Source organism: Cucurbita pepo, chromosome LG03, assembly GCF_002806865.2.
Source record: "Cucurbita pepo subsp. pepo cultivar mu-cu-16 chromosome LG03, ASM280686v2, whole genome shotgun sequence".
NCBI lineage: Eukaryota > Viridiplantae > Streptophyta > Magnoliopsida > Cucurbitales > Cucurbitaceae > Cucurbita > Cucurbita pepo.
Window position 1 is genome coordinate 4,724,684 of NC_036640.1, and position 23,147 is coordinate 4,747,830.

At 35.3% G+C, this 23,147-nt stretch overlaps 6 protein-coding genes across 7 annotated transcripts; 5 read left to right on the forward strand and 1 right to left on the reverse strand.

The window, feature by feature from the left end:
- Positions 1-373: 373 nt before the first annotated feature.
- LOC111791818 (putative disease resistance protein RGA4) lies at positions 374-947 on the forward strand. The gene is made up of 2 exons (XM_023673301.1): positions 374-563; positions 688-947. The coding sequence occupies exons 1-2, from the start codon at positions 374-376 to the stop codon at positions 945-947; spliced, it is 450 nt and encodes a 149-aa protein (XP_023529069.1).
- Positions 948-4,955: 4,008 nt separating this feature from the next.
- LOC111791539 (putative disease resistance protein RGA4) lies at positions 4,956-5,679 on the forward strand. The gene has a single exon (XM_023672924.1). It carries the CDS (start codon positions 5,025-5,027, stop codon positions 5,676-5,678), a length of 654 nt encoding a protein of 217 aa, XP_023528692.1. The 5' UTR covers positions 4,956-5,024; the 3' UTR covers position 5,679.
- A 3-nt stretch (positions 5,680-5,682) lies between these two features.
- LOC111791538 (putative disease resistance protein RGA1) lies at positions 5,683-9,483 on the forward strand. Of its 2 annotated transcripts, none has more exons than XR_002814662.1 (2): positions 5,683-8,518; positions 9,261-9,483. XR_002814662.1 is itself a non-coding variant. In XM_023672923.1 (2 exons), the coding sequence occupies exon 1, from the start codon at positions 5,700-5,702 to the stop codon at positions 8,466-8,468; it is 2,769 nt and encodes a 922-aa protein (XP_023528691.1). In that variant the 5' UTR covers positions 5,683-5,699; the 3' UTR covers positions 8,469-8,515; positions 9,258-9,483. The 2 variants fall into 2 exon arrangements, 1 of the variants encoding a protein (XP_023528691.1); XM_023672923.1 differs by having other exon boundaries at positions 5,683-8,515; positions 9,258-9,483.
- A 3,154-nt stretch (positions 9,484-12,637) lies between these two features.
- LOC111791346 (probable 2-oxoglutarate-dependent dioxygenase AOP1) lies at positions 12,638-14,782 on the forward strand. Its single transcript, XM_023672634.1, has 3 exons — positions 12,638-13,038; positions 14,063-14,384; positions 14,470-14,782. The coding sequence occupies exons 1-3, from the start codon at positions 12,671-12,673 to the stop codon at positions 14,716-14,718; spliced, it is 939 nt and encodes a 312-aa protein (XP_023528402.1). The 5' UTR covers positions 12,638-12,670; the 3' UTR covers positions 14,719-14,782.
- Positions 14,783-15,394: 612 nt separating this feature from the next.
- LOC111791822 (vinorine synthase-like) lies at positions 15,395-17,679 on the reverse strand. The gene is made up of 2 exons (XM_023673304.1): positions 16,866-17,679; positions 15,395-16,014 (listed from the first exon to the last, which is right to left on the reverse strand). Exons 1-2 carry the CDS (start codon positions 17,677-17,679, stop codon positions 15,395-15,397), a joined length of 1,434 nt encoding a protein of 477 aa, XP_023529072.1.
- A 2,547-nt stretch (positions 17,680-20,226) lies between these two features.
- On the forward strand, positions 20,227-22,183 carry LOC111791823 (vinorine synthase-like). Its single transcript, XM_023673305.1, has 2 exons — positions 20,227-20,791; positions 21,465-22,183. The coding sequence occupies exons 1-2, from the start codon at positions 20,227-20,229 to the stop codon at positions 21,980-21,982; spliced, it is 1,083 nt and encodes a 360-aa protein (XP_023529073.1). The 3' UTR covers positions 21,983-22,183.
- The last annotated feature ends 964 nt before the right edge of the window (positions 22,184-23,147 follow it).

Genomic DNA, 23,147 nt, shown 5'->3' on the forward strand with positions numbered 1-23,147 from the left:
AAAGACATGCACAATTTAAAAGGATGGTGGAAGAGTGAAACTTTATCAGAAGCTTCTCCAAACAATGCATCATTTCCTATTACAATGTCTTGTGATCGATGGTTGTCTCCATTTGGTTTCAATCCCTTGGCATGCACCTTAGAAGTCACTCAATCTGAATGCAATTAGTTCACAACTACTTACTGTGGTAATTGAAAGGACCGTCAATCACTGTGTTGAAGACTTATCTTTTGTTTACCTTAGTGAAATTGATGATCTTGAGTTTCTACCAAAAGAGTTATTCTATCGTTTCACAAATCTTTGACGTCTTTTAATAGAAGATTGCAAAAGCTTACAAATGTGTCTTCTTCTCTTGTACATTATCCTATGAATGATGTACTATGGAANAATGATAAAGTCTGCAACGAGAAAGAAGACTGAGATTTTTCAAATGGATTTGTTGCAAAGAGAAGTTCGAAAGCAAATTGATGGAAAAAAGTACTTGCTCATCATGGATGATGTGTGGAATGAAGATTACGAGAAATGGGTTATTCTCAAAAGATTATTGACGGCTGGTGCATCAGGTAGTAGAATTTTGATCACGACACGTCACAGCGAGTTGCAGAGACTTCGACACAACTTCATATTACGCTTTAGAAGAATTGGATGACAAAAATGCTTGGCTATTGTTCAAAAAAATGGCTTTAGGAGACGAAGGATCAGAAAAAGAACTTGAAAATTCGAATCTAGTCGAAATTGAGAAGGAGATTGTGGTAAAGTTAAAAGGCCTTCCTCTTGCAATAAGAACGATCGGACGTCTTCTATATGCCAAAAAACCAGAACATCATCTTTGGTTGGCTTTCAAGGATAACGAGCTTTCTCAAGTTTTGGAACAAAGAGAAGAGACACAATTCATGCTATCAATACTAAAGCTCAGTTATAGCCATCTCCAATTTAGTTTGTCTTAGACTGTGCTTTATTTCCCAAAGATTATAATATTCCAAAGTATGAAGTGATAAAGCAATGGGTGGCGCAAGGTTTCATTCAATCAATTGATACAGTTGAGCCGAATGATATTGGTGAAGATTATTTCATGGAATTATTATCAAGGTCATTCTTTCAAGACGTCACAAGAAATGAAATGGGTGACATAATAAAGTTTAAGATGCACGACTTGATGAATGATCTTGCTTGTTCTATAGTAAAAAATGAATACGTTACTATGGATGTGAAAGATAAGGTCGTCATTGAAAGAACCAGACACATCTCAATTTATCATAAATTTGGTATAAAGTTCGGATCCTTCAAATTATTGTTTGAGGCAAAAAATTTGAGGACATTAATTATTGATGCTCCTACACGATTGCAAAAAAGCCCTTAACCTAATCTCTACCAAGTTTTTGCGACTGAGGACATCGTGCTTGAATTTCGCCCACGCTACTCCTTCCGAAGTATTGCCTAAATCTATTGGGAAGTTGAAACATTTAAGGTATCTGAAGATAATGTTATTTCATCTTTTGTTTCTTCCAAATTCTGTAACTAAGTTGCATAATTTGGAAACACTTATCCTTGATGGATGTAAGTGTTTACAAGAGTTGCGGAGAGAAGCAAAAAATTGGATGAAGCTTAGATATCTAAGCCTTGCTAGAAATCGGGAGATAAAATTCCTTCCAGATTCTATTGCTGCATTGCACAATTTGAAAACACTTATCCTTCAAAATTGTTCTCTATTTAGAGAACTACGGAAAGATATTAAAAAATGTGTCAACCTTAAGCATCTTGATTTACATGGTTGCAGGACTAGGTGAGATTACTAGTCTTCAAACAATGAATTTGTTTGTACTAAAAAAAGATACTGGTTGTGATTTAAGCGAGCTGAATAGACTGAACAAGTTGAAGGGCAGACTGACTATTAAAGGATTGGAAGTTTGTACCACTAATGATTTAGAAACGAATTCTTTTAACTTACGTTGAAGTTGGGTGTTCAAAAGTTAAAGTTAGTTTGGAACTATTCCAAAGACAAGCACACGAATACTGTCTTGGACAATGAGTGCAAAAGGGTTTTAAAATGCTTACAATCACATTCAAACGTTCGAAAGATACATATATGCTAATAGCTATCCTCTAATACCCTTTTTAACTTGGCCAGCATAAGGCTTTCACATTGCTTCAAATTACAAGCTTTCCCACAATTTGATCCATTTACTTGTCTCTAGTATTTGGGTCTCCAATCATTACCCAACATTGATTACATTGACAACAATGAATATCCTTCTTCATCCCTTGAGAAATTATGCATCAAAGACATGCACAATTTAAAAGGATGGTGGAAGAGTGAAACTTTATCAGAAGCTTCTCCAAACAATGCATCATTTCCTATTACAATGTCTTGTGATCGATGGTTGTCTCCATTTGGTTTCAATCCCTTGGCATGCACCTTAGAAGTCACTCAATCTGAATGCAATTAGTTCACAACTACTTACTGTGGTAATTGAAAGGACCGTCAATCACTGTGTTGAAGACTTATCTTTTGTTTACCTTAGTGAAATTGATGATCTTGAGTTTCTACCAAAAGAGTTATTCTATCGTTTCACAAATCTTTGACGTCTTTTAATAGAAGATTGCAAAAGCTTACAAATGTGTCTTCTTCTCTTGTACATTATCCTATGAATGATGTACTATGGAAAGAATTTCGAAGTCTCCAGTCTTTTCGTTTTTGTAGAATTCCCAAGTTGGATTATTTGCCTAATGGGATGCGACATGTGACAACTCTTCCAGACATTTACATAGGCGCATGCCCAAATTTAATAACTCTATCAGAATGGATAGGCGAACACATAACACTCTCAAACCTAATGATCTACCGTTGTCCAAAGCTCAGTTCATTGCCGAAAGGTATTCACCACCTCCGCTCTTTAAAATTATTGAGAATTTGAAATAGCCCTAAATTGATAGAGAGGTACAAGGAAAAAGACGGAGAAGATTGACAAAAAAAATTTCTCAAATTCGTTACCTAATCATTTCATAAGTTTGAGACATTGAAGAGAAGAAAAAGTTGTTCGTCCATCGTAGGGCATTATAACGTGTGCAGAATCATTCTTCATTTTATCTATTATTTTCTTGCAATCATCTTAGTAGATCAAGTTTAATCCGTTCAACTATCTCAATAATTACTTTAATCCTTTTTTTATTACTCACATTGAAAGCTTTCGATATTAGATCTATAAGTCGTTTTCGTGAGTATTTTTTTTTTCTTCATATTGTTATATAAATGAACACAAAATTGAGGCTCCACATTTCACAATAAACAACTCTTAAAATTTGAAAGCAAAATATAAAATCAAAATACAAATAGAAGATGAATAAAGAATATTATAAATTAGAATTAGCAATCGAGATCAAGGACCAATTGACAACCAATCAAATTTAAGATTATTCGTTCGTAATGTTTAATAATCGTTCTTTATAATTAATAGAAACATTTTAAGTGCAGATTAAGACAAAGTTAATATGTTCGGTCATATATCATCTCACATTTTAGCGAACGGTTCGTTCTAGAGAAAAAAAAAACACTTAAAAAAAAAGTCTAAATTCATTACCCAAAAAATATTTTAAAAGTACATATAATTTACTTTGCATCAGTTAATTAAAAAAATCCGCAGTTGCACAATTTCACAATTGGTTAATATCCTTGATTTGTATCGAGTGGTAAAATCGAGGGGTAATTTCCAGGTTCAAATCCTGGCTGCGGAAATAAATATTCATTTTTGGTATCCCAATTTATGTATTAGATTGCGACCCAAATCTTTTGTCAAAAACACTCTGTAGAATACTTATACACCTTAAACTTTCAAACTTTTCAATAATACCCACTTCCAAAAAAAACTTTTATAAAAATATTTCAAAATGGTTTAAAAATACTCTTGAGTTTTCCATGGATTCATCGATACCTTGAATTCTTTTATAAAAAAAAAACTTCAAAAACACCTATAATTAGAAAAAAAAAAACACACCTTTACTATGAGTACCACATTTCAAAAATATGTAGGAGCATTCAACGGTAACATTAAAATGTTTGTAAATAATCCATTAGGTGTCAATAAATTCCAAGTTCGAATGAGAAATTCCCGGTTCGAATCCTTATAGCGGAAAACATGATTTTTGTTATCCTGAATTGGGCTGGGCTTTTGGGCTCGGAGAAAGACCAGAAAAGCCCAAATTTTTTCTAATAAAAGAAAAGCCCAAGTTTAACAGATTGGTCGATTAAAAAAAAAAAAAAAAAAAAAAAAAAAANTTTAAGCCACATATATAGAATTTTCTTTTTTTCTTTTTCTTTTTTCTTTTTTTCTTAAAGTGGTTGGCAAAGAATCTAATTCCAAAATTGTTAATTGGAAGTGAAAAAAATAAATGCTATAGCCACAAAAGTTGGTTGGTCCAATATAGGCGGATTGAGTTTTTGAAACTTTCACATCTTTTTACAAGCTCAAATTGCTGTAGACTTTGAGACCAAATTTCCTAGAACTTGATGAAAAATTCTATAATAACTTATTTTTCAATAATAACTTATTAGGTTAAGGAGACGATTAGAGCCTACAAAAAAAATTGTTTACTGACCATGTTTATATTCATCATATACTACTTTCATAATCTACGACGGATGAATATTGATCAAGATAGACGAGTGTTTGGGAGTTGTGCAGTCATAGAAGAGAAACGTCCCAAAGCATCAGTTCTATGACACTATTATAAGTTGTCTGTTGGTCTTGTTTTGTAATAAACTTTTAAAAAACATTTTAGTTTATAAACGTTTTTTAAATGGTGTAAAAGTTATAAAAAAAAAAAAAAAGAAATCTCATTGGAACTTGTCAAAAAGTAATGAAAAATAAAAATGCATTTGAGATTTTGAAGAATACGAATAACTTTGTAAAGATTTTGGATTGATTCAGAGTATTAGAGACATTTATGGGTGCCTCAAGCTCTTACACCTTTAATAAGTATGAGAAGAAGAAGAAGAAATCTCATTGGAACTTGTTGGAACCATTGAAATGGCGGAATCAATCGTATTCGATGTTGCCACATCCCTTGTAACTAAATTGGGTTCTCTTGCTATCACAGAGATTCAATTGCTTTGGGGGGTCTATGATGAGCTTGACAAGCTCAAACATACTATTTCAGCCATGAAAGCTGTGCTTCTTGATGCAGAGAAGCAACAATCCAACAGCGATCAAGTGAAGAATTGGATTTCAAGGGTCAAACAGGCTTTCTACGATGTCGATGACTTGATTGACGAGTTAGGTTATGAAACCTTGAGGCGCCAAGTTATGGCCGAAGGTAAAAGATGGACTAAAGAGGTACGTGAAATTTTCTCTATACCTCATCAGATTGCATTCCGATATAAAATGAGTCACAAAATTAAAGACATTAGGGAGAAACTGAAAGATATTGACGATGATAAAAATAAATTCTATTTCTCTGAGCTTATAGTAAATACTCGAGATAATGAGTTGAGGAAGAGTCGAGAGACTTCCTCTTCTATATGTGATGATGAAGTGGTGGGAAGAGACGACGACAAGGAAGCAATTATAGATCTTCTCTTAAATACAAATCCTAATACAAAGGAAAATATTGCTGTGGTTGCCATAATTGGAATGGGAGGATTGGGTAAGACTTCAGTTGCTCAATCTGTCTACAATGATTAAAGCACCACCAAACATTTTGAGATGAAACTATGGGTGTGTATTTCCGAAGAGTTTGTTGTGAAAGTTATTGTTGAAAAGATTATAGAGTCTGTAACAAGAAAGAAACCTGAAAATCTTCAACTGGAATTGTTGCAAAGTGAACTTCGAAAGCATATTGATGGGAAAAAGTTCTTACTCGTCATGGATGATGTGTGGAATGAAGAATACCGTAAATGGGTTGCTCTCAAAAGTTTATTAACGGGTGGTGCATCAGGTAGTAGAATTTTGATCACAACACGTCATGAACGAGTTGCAAATACTTTTGACGCAAATCCATGTTATACTTTAAGAGGATTGAATGACAAAAACGCTTGGCTATTGTTCAAAAAAATGGCTTTTGGAGGAGAAGGATTAGAAAAAGAACTTGAAAATTCAGATCTAATCGAAATTGGGAAGGAGATTGTGGTAAAGTTAAAAGGCCTTCCTCTTGCAATAAGAACGATAGGACGTCTTTTATATGCCAAGGGACCAGACCATCATCTTTGGTTGGATTTCAAGGAAATGGAGCTTTCCCGAGTTTTGGAGCAAACAAAAGAGACACAATTCTTGCTATCAATATTGGAGCTCAGTTATCGCCATCTCCAAACTAGTTTGAAGCAATGTTTTTTATATTGTGCTTTATTTCCCAAAGATTATAATATTCCAAAGGATGAAGTGATAAAGCAATGGGTGGCGCAAGGTTTCGTTCAATCAAATAATATTGGTGAAGATTATTTCAAAGAATTATTATCAAAGTCATTCTTTCAAGACGTCACGAGAAATGAAATGGGTGATATAATACAGTTTAAGATGCATGACTTGATGCATGATCTTGCTTGTTCAAGAGTAGAAAAGGAATATATTTCTATGGGTGAGAAAAATAGAGTCATCACTGAAAGTACCCGAAACATCAATATTTGCGGTCAGTTTGGTATAAACTTGAAGTCCCTACAATCATTGTTAGCAGCAAAAAATTTAAGAACATTAATTATTGATGCTCCAGGTTTGGAGGGCCAAAATGTCCTTAACCCAATCCCTTCAATGTTTTTGCGATTAAGGACGTTGAGTTTGGATTTGAGTTGTTGTGGTACTGTCAAAGCATTGCTCAAATCTGTTGGCAAGTTGAAACATTTAAGATATCTGAAGATATGTCAATATAAACATCCGTTTCTTCCGAATTCCATAACTAAATTATACAATTTGGAAACACTTATCCTTGATTGGTGTGACTGTCTACAAGAGTTGCCGAAAGATGCAAAAAATTGGATGAAGCTGAGGTATCTAAGCCTTACTAGAAATTGGAAGATAAAGTTCCTCCCAGATTCTATTGCTGAATTGCACAATTTGGAAACACTTATCCTTCAACATTGTTCCCGGTTAAGAGAATTGCCGAAAGATATTAAAAAATGTGTCAACCTTAAGCATCTTGATTTACATGGTTGCAATGCTTTGACCCATCTTCCAAAAGGAATAGGTGAGCTTACTCGACTTCAAACAATGAATTTGTTTGTACTAAAGAAAGATATTGGTTGTGATTTAAGCGAGTTGAATAGATTGAACAACTTGAAGGGATCGTTAACCGTTAAAGGTTTGGAAGCTTGTACAACTGATGATTTGGAAAAGAGTTCTTTGAACTTGGGATTGAAGTTAGGTGTTCAAAAGTTAAAGTTAGTTTGGACCTATTCGGAGGATCAACATATGAATAATGTCTTGGACAATGAGTGCAAAGAGGTTTTGAAATGCTTACAACCACATTCAAACGTTCGAAGAATACACATATGCGGATATCGAGAAGTCAGACTATGTGATTGGCTATCCTCTAATACTCTTTTTAACTTGGTCAGCATAAAGCTTTCAGATTGCTTCAAATTGCAAGCTCTCCCACAATTTAATCAATTTCCTTTTCTCAAGCATTTGGGTCTTAAATCATTATCCAATATTGATTACATTGACAACAATGAATATCATTCTTCATCAATGTTTTTTCCATCGCTTGAGAAATTAAGCATGGTAGACTTGCACAATTTAAAAGGATGGTGGAAGAGTGAAAATTCATCAGAAGCTTCGCCAAACATTGCATCATTTCCTATAACAATGTCTTGCCTTTGTGAACTTGAGATCGATGGTTGTCCTCATTTGGCTTCAATTCCTTGGCAAGCACCTCTGAAGTCCCTGCATTTGAGTGCAATTAGTTCACAACTACTTAATGTGGTAATTGAAAGGACGGTCAATTATTGTGTTGAAGAGTGTTCTTCTACTCAGACTAAAGTGTCTTATTTTCACCTTAGTAAGATTGATGATCTTGAGTTTCTGCCAGAAGAGTTATTCTATCATTTCACAAATCTCGAACTTCTTCAAATAGAAGATTGTCAAAGCTTAAACATGTCTTCTGCTTTTGCACAACATCCTAGTAATGATGTACTATGGAAAGAGTTTCGAAGTCTCTACCTTTTATGGATTTCAGGAATTCCCAAGTTGGATTGTTTGCCTAATGGGATTCAACATGTGACGACTCTTGGAGACCTTCGCATAAGCTCATGTCCAAATTTAATAACCCTACCAGAATGGATACGTGACCTCACATCACTCTCACAACTATCCATTTACAACTGTCCAAACCTCAGTTCATTGCCGGAAGAGATTCACCACCTCAAATCTTTACAATTTTTGAGAATTTGGGGTAGCCCCAAAATGGTAGAGAGGTGCGAGGAAGAAAAAGGAGAAGATTGGCCAAAAATTTCTCGTATTCCTTACACAGACATTAGACTTTGAAATTGAAGAGAAGAAAAACTTGTTCGTCCATCATCTATAGGCATAATAAGGTATGCAGGTTCAGCTTTCTCTCATTATTTTTTATATTTCTTTATAAAATTAATTATTATTATTATAGAAGCCTCCATGGGAAAGAACTTTTACTGTTTGGTTCACTACTGATTCATAGACAACCCACTTTCCTATAATATACTTGATATGTTACGTATATGATATGATATGATATGATGTATTGAAGGACAAATGTGCATGATGTGACATAATACGATGTATGATAGGAATGATACAATGTAAATATATTAGCGTGATATATGTTTTAAAGGTTATGTTATAAAATGATATGATAGGTAGGAAAATGGAAGGAGTTGATTTAAATGAATTAATAAATGAAAAATGTTGGTGACTCATGTATTGGAAAATTTTCCTATTTACGATGGGTAAGCACGAGTACATTACGAAAAGGAAAATGATTATTATGTTTAACATAATACTATAATGGTCACTATTCCTATCAGATGTCTGGCAAGAGAACCAGAGAATGCTAGTCCGACAAGAAAAGGGGCCTAGGAAGTGTACGAACCGACTAGTAGGTCCATATTTGCAAATATGAGCCGTGTGTAGAATAGTTAATACATATCCAATGACCTGCTTAGGATAGTCACATAAGAGAATACAAATTTAAACCATAGGTCTCATTCATGATGGTATGTATTTGCATCTAACCTCAATACTGAATCATTTATTGAACATTTTTTAAAAATACTCAAGTCACATGCTATTTTATTTTTCCAGGTAAAACCAAAGTTCTCGTACACGGTTGACGATGACAACGCAACTTTTAAGACCATGACACATGTATAAGATAATTGTATTTAATTTCGCAAACTATAGTATATTTCTATTTTATTTTTACTTATGTCTATTTTAATTTTTCCATTGGTTTGTTTTAAAGACATTTTATTAAACATGTAAGTCTATAACAATATTTTATAAGTATGTTTCTAACGATTATTTTCGTATAAAATGGTTACTTTATGTATACAGTAGCAACTTTAGGTCAAAAAAATCTAAGATCGTTACATTAATATTTTTAATCTTTTATATATATATATATATATATATATATATATATATATATATATATATATATATATATTTGATTTAATAAATTATTGCAAACAATGATCGGAAGGGATAAATTATTATTTATTTTTTAAAATATAAAAAATTTATTTTATCAACCAACGATTATTATTATTTTTTTTTTTCTAATAGCCCAAACCAATATATTAATGCACAAATCATGGACCACAAATTTTTTAATTTAATTTTAAATATTTTTCTAGAATACTTTACTTTCCTTTCATTAAAGAAAAAAAAAATATTTTAACTTCCAATAATATGTTTAAACCTTAAAAAAAATAATTAAAAAATTACGTAGTATATTGACAAAAATTATTACTCGATTTAAAAATTGCATTAATAATTAAAACCCTTCATTTTTCATATTTTTTTAATAAAAAAAATCCTCTTATGGTTAGTGTAATCAATATTTTAAGGTTTTGAAGTTTGAAAATAATCAATTTAAAAGCCATTAATGTCCATTTATTTTTTTTCTTAATTTACACTAATTTTCTCGAATCACCAAAATTAATTGAAGACTTCTAGTTAACTGAAGACTTCTAGTTAAAAACTATAACATGTCAGTGATAGTAGATATCGTCGTCAGCCTTATGATTTTAAGGTTGTAGAACCTCTCCTTAGTAGACGTATTTTAAAATTGTAAGGCTGACATTGATTCGTAACGGGCCAATACGGACAATATCTACTACCGATGAGCTTGAGCTGTTACAAATCATATCAAAGTCAAATGTTAGCGCTGTATCAACAAAGATGATGGGACCACAATAGAGAAACCTCTCCCTCGTAGACATGTTTAAAAATCGTGAGACTGATGACTATAATATCTACTTTTTAATGTGATTACAAATGATATCAGAACCATACACCGGCGGTGTGTCAGCGATGATACTAATCCTCAGGGGTGAACTTCTCCCTAATAAACGCGTTTTAAAACTGTAAGACTGACGATGATACGTAACGGGCCAAAACGAACAATACTGGCTAGCGTGAACTTGGAGTTGGGCTTGGACTATTGTTCAATCATAAAGAATTTTTTTAATAATGTATATGTTTCTTTCTTTCCTTCTTAGCGGTTGCCTTCAAGATTATGATACAAATTATCAACATGTTGCCCTTTTTATGTAAAAATTCAAGCTTGTGAACATTCAACTACAAATTTAAAATATTATTAAAACGCTCTAAAATTTAAAGGTATTTTTAAAACAAAATATTTTTTAAGATTTTAGTGTATTTTAAAATTAATAATAAAAGTAGGAGTGGTTTTGCTCTATTAAAAATATACAAATTCATGAGCATAATAAAAACAAATCAGGTTTTTCAAATCATTAAAAAATGGAGTTGGTGAAATCTAAATAAATTATTGATGCCTTTTATATAAATATAACTAGATTTTCACGATCGTATATATTCTTATCTTATAGATATGATTATAGTTTAGAGATCATATTTTAAATCCAAAATTAATATATAAGAAATAAATTAAAAAGTTAACATTGGAGATGTTATGATTTATGTTACTGCAAATAGCATAGTCCACAATTTACCTATAATAACAGAGCTTGAATAATATGATTTACGTCTAATAACACCAAATAATAAAATACCTCAATAATTTGGAGGCCAGGTACGTTTTTTCTTATTTAATTATATTATTTTAATTAAAAAAAGAACTCTATGGACCACCATATAAGGCCAACTAGATAATGTGACAAACCGTTAGCAAATATGATGTAGAATAATCAAATTGATGTACAGTGTTATAAGTAGGGATGTCTCATTTTTCTCGTGGAGATGGGTCCGTAGGACCCACCTAACGGTTTAGGTGGGAAATGGGAAAGGGAGTGGTAGAAAAAAATCTTCGTAAGCTTACCTAAGATCGAGACCATATAAATATTATTTCAAAATTTATATATTAATGACTTAGATCATTTAATATGTTTCACATAGGATAAGAATAATTAGATAATTTTGTAGTTAATATTTTCTTTTCTATCCGGAGGTTTTAGAAAATAATAATGTAAAGAATTAACATTTAAAGTACTCGTGAATTCAATTTTTTTAAATTAAAAAAAAAAAAAACAAGAAATAATTATTTAAGGGAAATCTAACTCCACAAATCTAATTTTCATAGGTCTGGTCTCATGAATAAATTTTATATTGTAAAAAATTAAAATTTAAAGAGACCCACGTGTATGCATGTGTATATATATATAGTAATAATAATGTGTATTTTAGTGAAACAACTTTAATAATTAAATTGAAAGAATTGACGTATTACCACACACGGTGATATTACTTAATTAATTCATGACTTTGGACCACTCTGTCGCATTTGATCATACTATCATTTGATGACGAGTAAGCAATTTAGAGAAACTCTTTGGGCGATATTTGCAAAGACCAAATATGTTTTCACAAACCTAAATTGTGGAGCACTTACAAAAATTATTTCAATTACGAAAAATTTGAAGAACTCCCGTAAACTCCCGAAAGACAATGATCAAGATATTTGAGTTTAATTTTAAGAGTCAGAACTCGATTCTAGACAAGTCTAAGAAATTTTCGGTGGAGTGGTGAAATGTATAGAAATCGAAAAGAATACTTTTTGTCAAAAACACCGTATTAAACCGACATTAACACTAAGAGATGAAAACTAAGGAAGAGAATGAAATTAACCACGTGAGACGTTGAAATGCAATAGTCCAAGCCCATCGATAACGGATATTGTCTCTTTGGGCTTTACGTTACAGACTTCTCGGAAGTTTTAAAACGGTCTACTAGGAATAGGTGTTCACATCCTTATAAAAGTGTTATGTTTCCTTCTCCAATTGATGTGGGTCTCACCACCCGTAGGAGCCAGCGTCCTTGCTAACACTAATTATTCTATTTTCAATGGGTGTGGGGTCACATGAAATTTCATTTTTATAACAAAAGCTGCCAAATCTGCTTGTTAGTTAAAAAAGTAATTATTGTAGCAATAATGAGGTGTATAAAAGGGGACAAAACGAACCATTTTTCTCCACACCCTCCCCAACAGAACACAGAGAGCAAAGGAAATAATGGATAGCGAACCCTCTCTAAAGCTTCCCCACATAGATTTCTCCGACCTAGAAGCAGGCAGCCCCAAGTGGGAGTTGGCAAAAGCACTAGTGAAGGAAGCACTCGAGGAGTTTGGGTGCTTCGAAGCCTCCTTTGACAAAGTGGCCGATGAGGTTAGAAAGGGGCTGTTCGAAGCACTTGAAGAGCTTTTCAACCTCCCTTTGCAAACCAAGCTCAGAAACGTTTCTAAAAAGCCCTTCCATGGCTACGTTGGACAGTACCCAATGGCTCCACTTTTTGAAAGCATGGGCGTGGATGACTCCACCATACCTGAAAAGGTCCAAAGCTTTGCCAATATCTTCTGGCCTCAAGGAAACCCAACCTTCAGGTTTGTATATTCTTTCTTTTGAATTCATATTGGATTCTGTTACGAACCACGACTCTCTGTAATGGTGGGTATCATATTGTCCGATCATAAACTCTCATAGTTTTGCTTTTGGTTTTCCCAAAGGCCTCATATCAATAGAGATATAATCCTTACTTATAAACACATGATTATCCTCTGTTAGCGGTGGGGTTGGACGGTTACAAATGGTATCAGAGCAATACACCGGGCGATGTGCCAACGAGGAGGCTGAGTCCCGAAAGGGGGTGGACACGAGGGAGTGTGCTAGCAAGGATGCTGGCCTCGAAGGGAGGTGGATTGGAGGGTCCTACATCGATTGAAGAGGTCTAGCTCCGAAAAGGGGTGGACACGAGGCGGTGTGCCAGCAAGGACACTGGTCACGAAGGAGGTGGATTGGAGGGTCTCACAGTGATTAAAGAAGGGAACAAGTGCCAGCGAGAACGTTGAACCCCAAAGGGAGGTGGATTGTAAGATCCCACATCAGTTGGGGAGGAGAACGAAACACACTTTTACAAGTGTGTGGAAACCTCTCTCTAGCAGACGCGTTTTAAAAATCTTGAGGGGAAGTCCGAAAGAGAAAAGCCAAAGAGGATAATATCTTCCAGCGGTGGGCTTAGACGGTTACAAATGGTATTAGAGTCAGACACTGAGCGATATGCCAGCGAGGAGGCTGAGCTTCGAAGGGGGGTGGACACGAGGTGGTGTGCTAGCAAGGACGCTGGCCCCGAAGGGAATGGATCAGAGGGTCCCACATCGATTGAAAAAGAGAACATGAGTACGATAGCCCCAAATGGGTGGATGGTAAGATCTCACATTGATTGAGAGGAGAACCAAACATCTTTTAGAAGGGTGTGGATACCTCTCCAAGTCAAGGAGGACAGTATCTACTAATATTGGGCTTGGAATATTACAGTAGGATTCTCTCCCAATAATTCTCGAACAAATTCCGTTAGAGATCCGAGTAATGTTCTTATTGTTTCTTGTTTAAATTTTGGATTTTTGGCAGCGAAGTTATCGAATCATATTCACAACAATTATCAGAACTCGACCAAATCGTGAGGAGGATGGTTGTAGAGAGCTTGGGAGTCGAAAAATACATGGAGGAACATTTGGACTCAACAAACTATCTTCTTAGAGTGATGAAATACAAAGGCCCTGAAAGCAATGACACACAGCTTGGCCTTCACTCCCACACCGATAAGAACATCGTAACCATTTTATATCAAAACCATGTTGAGGGTTTGCAGGTTCAGACCAAAGATGGGAAATGGATTAGCTTCCAACCGTCCCCGAACTCCTTCGTTGTCATGATCGGAGATTCCTTCCACGTGAGTAACGATACAATTTTGTTTTTAGTTTTCTGTTCGAGTTAGATCGATACTTGATCGATCGATCGATGGGTCGTTAATGCAGGCGTGGACGAACGGAAGATTGTATTCCCCATATCATAGAGTGGTGATGAGTGGGGAGAAAGCAAGGTACTCAGCTGGGCTATTCTCAATACCAAAAGCAGGGTATATGATAAAGGCACCAAAGGAGCTTGTGGATGAAGAACATCCTTTGCTGTTCAACCCATTTGATCATGTTGAGTTCCTTCAGTTCTACTACACGGAAGCTGGGCAAAGAGCTCAATCTGCCCTCAAAACTTATTGTGGTGCTTGAAATATGAATCTTGGGTTTTGTGTATCTTCAAATAATTTATCACAACAATTATTTTCGTCTTTTGGTATTTGGACTAAATATGTGTATTTAGTGTTTTATGTGTCGTCATGTTGGCCTTTATCTCTAATATCTTAAAAAGCTTGGATTTTTGTGTTTTATGCATTGAATTTTGTCGTATAAAAATGATGAGTACAATTAAAAAAAGGAATTTGTTCTTGTAAAGATATTATTTAAATTTTTCTTAAGATAGATTTAAATCGGTGGCATGCTGCTATACATGATCTTATAGGTTTTCTTTGGAGATCGGGATAGGGATTTCCTGTGAAAATTTTGTGGGAATCTAGTTTTATAACAACCGAACAAAAAAATTTATACTTTCTCCTTTAAATCTCTCTATCTCCGTGTAATTTCCACAAAAATAAATGAATAATTTCGCAAGGTGGGGATCGAAAGAGGTGGTGGGAACAAGAAAAAGAGAAGGTTTCTCTCTTCTCATTTCACGGGCATACAACTCTATTCTTCATTAGAATTTGCTACACAAATATACCGTGCAATACCCACTAATAGAGATGTATTACTTAATTGTAAACTCATGATTATCTTTGACTAGCCAACGTGTCACTAACTCCCAACAATTTTTTAACATTAACATTAACGATACTCTAAGTTTGAATCACTAACTATAAATATTAAGTCTGTAGGCACTTGGTGAAAGCATTTGTGGTGCAGTTTTGAGTTCACAAAATGAAAGAAGTTCTTGATTTTGCTCAAAGGCCGCCATTTCCTCCTTGTCCAAGCTGACCATGGCTTCAATTCCGTCGCCATTTTTGGCATCCATCAACAAGATCATGTTCTTCCATGGAGCCTCAGGCACAGTGATCCATTCAGGTTTCCCCCATCCAAAATCAGCTTCGTACATAGGAAATCTGCACCAGCTGGTGCATGTGTACACACTACGCTCCCCTGGACTTCTCCACGTCTCCATCGACTCTTTGGCGTGTAATTTGTGAACCGAACTCCATGCTTCGTCTCTGTAGTTTCTTGGGAATGTTTTGCAGAACTCTTCAAAGCTTGTCTTCATGTCACCCACCATGTTGCATAGCTCCATTTCCCTCTGCTCCACTGCCGTCGATGATGCTATGAAGAATGTGATTATGTTTCCTGTTAATGTCTCCGGTAATGGTGGCTCCACTCTCGTGCGTAGGTTGATCAGCTGCAGCAGACTTGTCGCCGGCCGACTCCCTTTGTAGCACAAATTAGTACCACAGACTAAAGTGAGGATCTTTTTGTTGTAACCTAATGCCAACCATAATAATATGGTGCCAATTGTTGCAGACTCTAAGTCTCACTCACACACCCACAAATAGAAATTAATAAAAAAGCCTCATATCAATAGAGATGTATTTGTTACTTATAAACTCATGATCATTCTCTAAATTAGCTAATGCGAGACTCCCTCCCTCTCAACAATCTTTCCCTCGAACAAAGTACATTATATAGCCTCCCCAAGGTCTATAAAGCCCTTGAACAGCCTCCCTTTAATTAAGGCTCACAACTTCTTTGTTCTACATTTGAGGATTCTATTGACACTGCGAAATTAAGGGCATGACTCTGATACCATGTTAGGAATCACAAATCTGCACGATGGTATGATATTGTCCACTTTGAGGATAAACTCTCATGGTTTTGTTACCTCATACAAAGGGATATATATTTCTTGCTTATAAACTCAGGATCAACTCCCTCCCAACAATCTCCAACATAGTCAATCACGGTAGCCTTATAAGTGTATATTTCACAGAGAAATTCAGACAAATACAAAATGCAATAACTTCGTACCTCAAAATAATACTAGACCAATCTTTATAGTTATACATGCATTAATGTCATACATGAATTAAGTAGAAGATGAACAAAAAGGATTATGAATAAAATAAATGAGAGTTAAGAATGAAAATGATGTACAGAATCAAATAAATGTCAATACATGCCTATACGAGATGCATGAACCTATTCTTCATAATAAATTATAACACCGGTCTTGGATTCTCGATAATTTTTAAGCTTTTTTCGTTTACCGAAAGATTAAAATGTTCATATCGATATTGAATCCAATTTAAAGACGATGAAAACCAAACTTAACCCACCAGTGGCTGAATATTTAGCGGAGAGGACTGCTTTGTAGATGAAAGCAGCGAGAATCTGAACTCGAGTTGGATTCTTCACTTCCTCAGAAACCATAGCTTTAAGAGCCGCAATCTTCGAACCCTCAAACACCAATCTCTTCGACCTAACATTTTCATCTCGTCTCACCGTTCCAGAATCTTCCCCACCAGATAAGTCACCGCCGGTACCTAATTCCGGCGGGAAATACCTGACCCCGTTAATCTCAGGACTCACCACCGGCAGATCGCCGTCGTCAGAGCTACGAGCAATGGAAGCCCAATCATTCATGAAATTAGTCAACGATGCCAAATCTGCAACTTTGTGGGAGCAGAACACAAACATCACATCTCCTCCACATTCAAATTGGGTCAACTGAATCAACAACAAAGGATTGAATGTTGGGTCATTTCCATTGATGTCAACGGCAAAAGTCAACTTCAAAATCTCCTCCCTTTCCAAATTGAAGTTGTTCATAAATTCTAACATGGAACACCGGAGCTTTGCCTCGGAGAAGATGGCACCCATGTCGTTGCAGTCGATGAAGTTTCCTCCGTCTCGAAGGCGGCCGGCAAAAGGGTAGTAGAAAGTCAAGGCCTTTGAGAGGCTGTCCTTCAGCAGCCGGCCACGGCAGCCGGAGGAGCTGACAACGGCGTTGTTTTTGGTGTAGAAATAAAGAAGCTGCATGTAAATGTTAGGGGCTTGTTGATCAAACAGGCAGAGGGGGAGATTTCTGAGCTCCGGCGAGGTTGAAGTTATGGGCTTGATGGTTTCTTTACACAATATTTCAAGCTCCATTTTTTATTTGAATGTGCTTCAAGAAGCTGTTCCATACCCAAGATTTATAATCAAGAGAGAGAGAGAGAAAAAGGTCAAATTTTTTTAAAATGTTATTGGCTTAGCCTCTTTGACGAATAATCGAATAAGATTCTTAAAACAAATTATATATTTTAACATTGATTTGTAAATTATGATTCCTTTAATAAACTTTAGCTCTTGAACATTAGCTACTTTTTATATTTAATTTATAGTGAGAGAGCATAGATCCTAAAACTAATCTTCGAGAATGCCAAAGATGGATGCAAAGGTTAAATTGAACCACCTCTATATCGACCCAACTAGTCCTCTCTCTAACAAGCAAGTAAGCCAACTAGTAGGTTAGCTCTCTACATTAGAGCTTTGGTCGGCGAATCAAAAAAATAAGAATATTGAACATTAAAAAGCTTATGCATATTCTCCTCTTCCCTCTCCCTATTGGCTACTTAATCAGGCTATTGGCGTTTGTTTTCTCTCTAACGGACTGAATCATTGAGTGAATTTCATCTAGTAAAATGATGTTCTTAGTTCCGACATATTAAATCTACTCTAACAACCATTTCACCCCTAAAAATAAGAGAATAAACCCTCACAAGTAAGAGTTCATAACTCAACATGGGATTAGAGGATTTATGACCCAACAAAAACGTGTGTAAGCTACCCAACTTAAGGATTATCTTCTAATAGCCTATATTCTAGGCAGGTAATATTTAGTGACTTACAACTAGACTACCTATTGAGTATTTTTGTACCATTCATGCTCAATTTTTTTTAGGTAGAAACTGAACCTAACATCTATGATGGGAGCATTACGGAGTTGTGAGGCTATAGAGGGCTAATAGTTCGGTACTATTTGTCATGTGTATGTCTTTTTTATATGAGGTGTCCCACATATTTGTTTTTGTAAATAACATGTTTTCAATAATTTTTCTTATCGAGTACTACGTCTATATGTGTAATCGTTCATAGACCTAATCAATCAAAAAGTGGTCGTTAAATTTATGTTGTGAGATGTAATTACATTAATTCCATAACTTATTAAAAAATTAACTTCAATGATATTTTAATATTTATATGATCGATTATTCAATTGGAATAAATGTTTAGTTGAGTTGCAATAAATGTTTAGTGATTTAAAAATGAAGTTATTAGTCACCTTTTATTCCCCCCGTCATTTCCGCGACCAAATCATTTCACTATGGGGAAAGTAGTAGGTAAAATGTAAGGTTGATAGCTGTTCTAAGACATCCTCACGTTTATGTCGTGGTTTGAAACTGATGTTGCGTGCTGTCCTTAAACTCTGCAGTAGTAGTGGAGTTCAAACACGTCCAACCCTACCGGAAAAAATGGAGCTCCAAATAGTTTCGGAAGAGATGATCAAGCCCTTGACTTCAACCCCACCGGAGCTCAGATATGTGCCCCTCTGTTTGTTTGATCTACATGCCCCTAACATTTACCTACCAATGCTCTATTTCTTTAATAACAGCAACAATGTCGGTTCCGGCCACCATCGCCTGCTCAAGGACAGCCTCTCAAAGGCCCTTACTTTCTACTACCCTTTCGCCGGCACACTCCACCTCACGCCTGCCTCCAAACATCTCTCACACCCCGGTCAATTTTTACAGCTTTTTCTTAGTAAAACCCTTTTGTTGTCTGTTCATTCAAGTTTTACTCATCCAAACACTCAAATAACCCTTTTAACTTTATAACATTTTAATGAGAAATTATAAGGGTGTGAAAACCTCCCTCCTTAGACGCGTTTTAAAAATCTTGAGTGAAAGTTTGAGAGGGAAGGTACAAAGATGACAATATTTGCTAGTAGTGAGTTTCGATGGTTACAAATGGTATTAGAGTTAGACACCGGGCGATTTACCAGTGAGGAGGTTGTACCCCAAACGAATAGATATAAGATAGTGTGCTAACAAGGATGCTGGCCCTCGAACAAGTGAACTAGAGGGTCTCACATAGATTGGAGAAGGAAAAGGTGGTCTACGAGCTGCTGCTCAATCAATTAGTTACGAAATACCATTAACTCTACGTGTATTATCAATATCTCTACCTGTAATTCGTTTAGACATAAACTTCTCTTTTTTTTTTTTTAGAAAAGGGGTGATGAATAAATATCTTCATTATTCGGATTAATAAACAAAAACAAAGAGTTATATAAGTGAAAGAAAACAGCTTAGATAAATAAAAATTAGTAGTCAAAATATGGAGTCTCATTTTCTATGTATAAGAGTTAATGAGTATAGGTGAGGACGTTAAGCCTCAAAAAGGGTTGGATTGTGAGATCGCACATCCGTTAGAAAGAAGAAAAACATTTGTTTTTATAAATGTATGAAAAGTTCTTCCAAACAAACGCGGTTTAAATACCTTTTACGACAATATTTATTACTGGCGGTGTGTTTAGTGTTGGATCTTGAAAATTTAGTATTTTTTTTTAGATAAAATAAATAATTTATGGATATTTTTATTAATATACATTTTGGTAATTTAGAACAACATGGTAGCTATATCGAGTGCAACGACATGGGTGTAATGTTCTTGGTGGCGAAGGCCGGGAGTCCGATGACGGACGTTATGAACGACAAAGATTCACAACGGGAAGAGAAGTTGAAGTTGCTTCTTTTAGATGACATGAATAAGAAGGAACAAGAAGTCAAACCTATGTTGTCTATTCAGTTGACCCAGTTTGAATGTGGAGGAGAAGTGATTTGTGTGTTCTTCAATCACAAACTTTCGGATATGTACTCCGTAACCCACTTCATGAGGGATTGGGCTTCCATTGCTCGTAGCTTCACCCACGGCGATCTGCCGGTAGTCAATCCTCAGTTCAACGGCGCCACCTGTTTTCCGCCTGAGTTGGAGGTCAGCGACAACCCATCTGGCCGCCAGGATACTTCTGGAACGAATGAAAGAGTGGAGGTTCCGTTGTCCTTTTCAAAATTTTGTTCTAAGAGATTGGTGTTTGAAGGTTCGAAGATTGCGGCTCTTAAAGCTATGGTTTCTGAGAAAGCAGATAATCCAACTCGTGTTCAGCTCATCGCTGCGTTAATCTATAAAGCTGTCCTTTCGGCAAAATCTTCACTCACGGGTATGTTCAAACTAGTTCAATCACGTCCATATTCAAATATATGAATGATGTGTAAGCTAATAATTTTAAGATAAAGATTTAGTAATTACTGATTTGAAAGTTTAGGGGATCAATTACGAATATTTAATAGTTATTGATTTTTAAGTTTAAGAGATCCATTACAAAGATCTAATCGTTATTGATTTGAAAGTTTAGGAGATTGATTATGCAATCTCATGGTAAATACTCAGTATAGGTATGTAATTTATACTCGGATAAGAACAAAAAAATAATAATAATAATAATAAAAAAGCATACGTGCCTCTATTCGAAAACTCTCGTTTTTCTGCTTTATTTATTTCGACATATTTCAATTGTGGGTAATTTTCAACATTATGAATATTAATATTGCTATGCTTTATAAATGTTTGTCTAACATTGTTTTGAGACATGAAGTTATTGTTATTTTATCTTTGTTTTAAAGTAATTGGAAGAAAATTTGTAAGAGAGAGTTTGTAGGGTAAAAGTGTGAGAAATAGAATTATAAACACTACTTGATGAGGTAGGAAAATTTTTTCTCTTCGAACCACCTAAATTTTTATGTTTCTATGATTAATTTCTATTTGTTTGTGGGTGTGCGGTCGTAGGAAGTAGGGTTTGTTGGTATTTGGTGATAATTTGTTGTGTAACGTAGGGTGTGTGGACGGGGCAACTCAACTGCATCTTATGATCAACTTACGGCAGAGAGTGGAGCCACCGTTGCCAAGATTAATAGGTAACATAATGTCACGCTACATAGCATCAGAGACCAGGTGGGAGCAGAGGGACAAGGAGGTATGGGACATAGTGGGTGGCATGAAGAAAAGCTTAAAGGAGTTCTGTCAGAAGTTCCCAAGAGATTACAAGAATAAAGAGTGGGGTCGGCTTTACAAATTACATGCGAAACAATCAATGGAGAGGCTGAGAAATAAAGGGGATGTGGCGGTGATTTCATGTAGCAGCTGGTGTAGATTTCCAGTTTATGATGTAGATTTTGGATGGGGGAAGGCTGTATGGGTGAGTGTCCCTGAGTTTCCTGCCAAGGATTTAATTTTATTGATGGATACCAAAGATGGCGAGGGGATTGAAGCGATGGTGAGCTTGGAGGAGAAGGCTATGGAGGCGTTTCAGCAAAATCAAGAGTTTTTCTCATTTTGTGAGCTCAAAAAATAGAGCAGCTGCAGCAGCCAGCTGAAATGGGTTTCACGTTTGGTCGTGTTGTACTGTTGTTCCTGTCACTTTCACTTCTTTAAATGTTGTGTGTAATAATGTTGTGTGTAATAATGTTGTGTGTAATGACACTCTCCTTTAGTATGCAAAAATCCATCCTCTGTGGTGGTTGCCCATGACAACCCCTCAGCATTCAATGGCCCCTCTTCTTCTAAGTGTCATTTTTGTTTGTGCTTCCCAAAACCAAAACCAAAACCATGTGGGTGCTTGTGGTTGTCATTGTCGTTGTCGGATATAGCCTGCATTTAGAATATATGGAAATAAATAGAGAGGAGAGTTTTGTATGACATAAGAACTTCAGAGAGTTATATTTTTCCATCCTTTTTATTGGTTGTGAGTTGCGAGTTCCGAATAGAGTATACATTTTATGAGTATTTATATAAAAACAAAACTATCAATTTTCCTAATCTTATTTAATAATTATTTTAAAATTGTTCCAAGTTAACAACTTATTTTGTTAAATCAAACTTATTAACTCACATTCTCGTTCGTAAGTTTGATTTTGTTTGAGATTTTTCATTTCGAGCAACTCCTCCATGTCTACAGATTTAACACTTGCTAAGGTTTTGGTGAGGATGTACACACGTTGCTCTCTAGTGTCAATTTTGATTGGTCCTAGTCAACTTTGTGTTCTTTAGAAGAAATTTTAATTCTACAAGTGCAATTTCTTTCGCTCCTTTGTTCTCTGCATAAAATTTATGTGACTTACTGGTAGAAACTTCTTATAATGTGCTCTTCTATTTTTTCAACTTTTTTTTAGGTCTACCTCTAAGCTTCTTTTGGTTGGGATGACGAGTTTGAAGTATCATTTTTCTTACGCTTTGGTGACCTTCCTCTAGACTTCATTGGTTGAGATGATAAGTCTAATGAAACTCATAGACTTGTAAGGTTGCATTTCGTTGATTGAAGCAGCCTCTGGTTTCTTCTTAGATCTGTTCTTCAGTTCCTTTTACTCTTGACCCATTGGTTTCTTCTCCACTTTCTTGCTGCCAATGTCAATGGATACTTTTGGAAGATGTTAATGGTCTTTCAATAATATCTTACGTAGATGTTTCTGCGACCGTCTTACCTTCATCAATAGGACTTTGTTTCTATCAAATATCTTGAG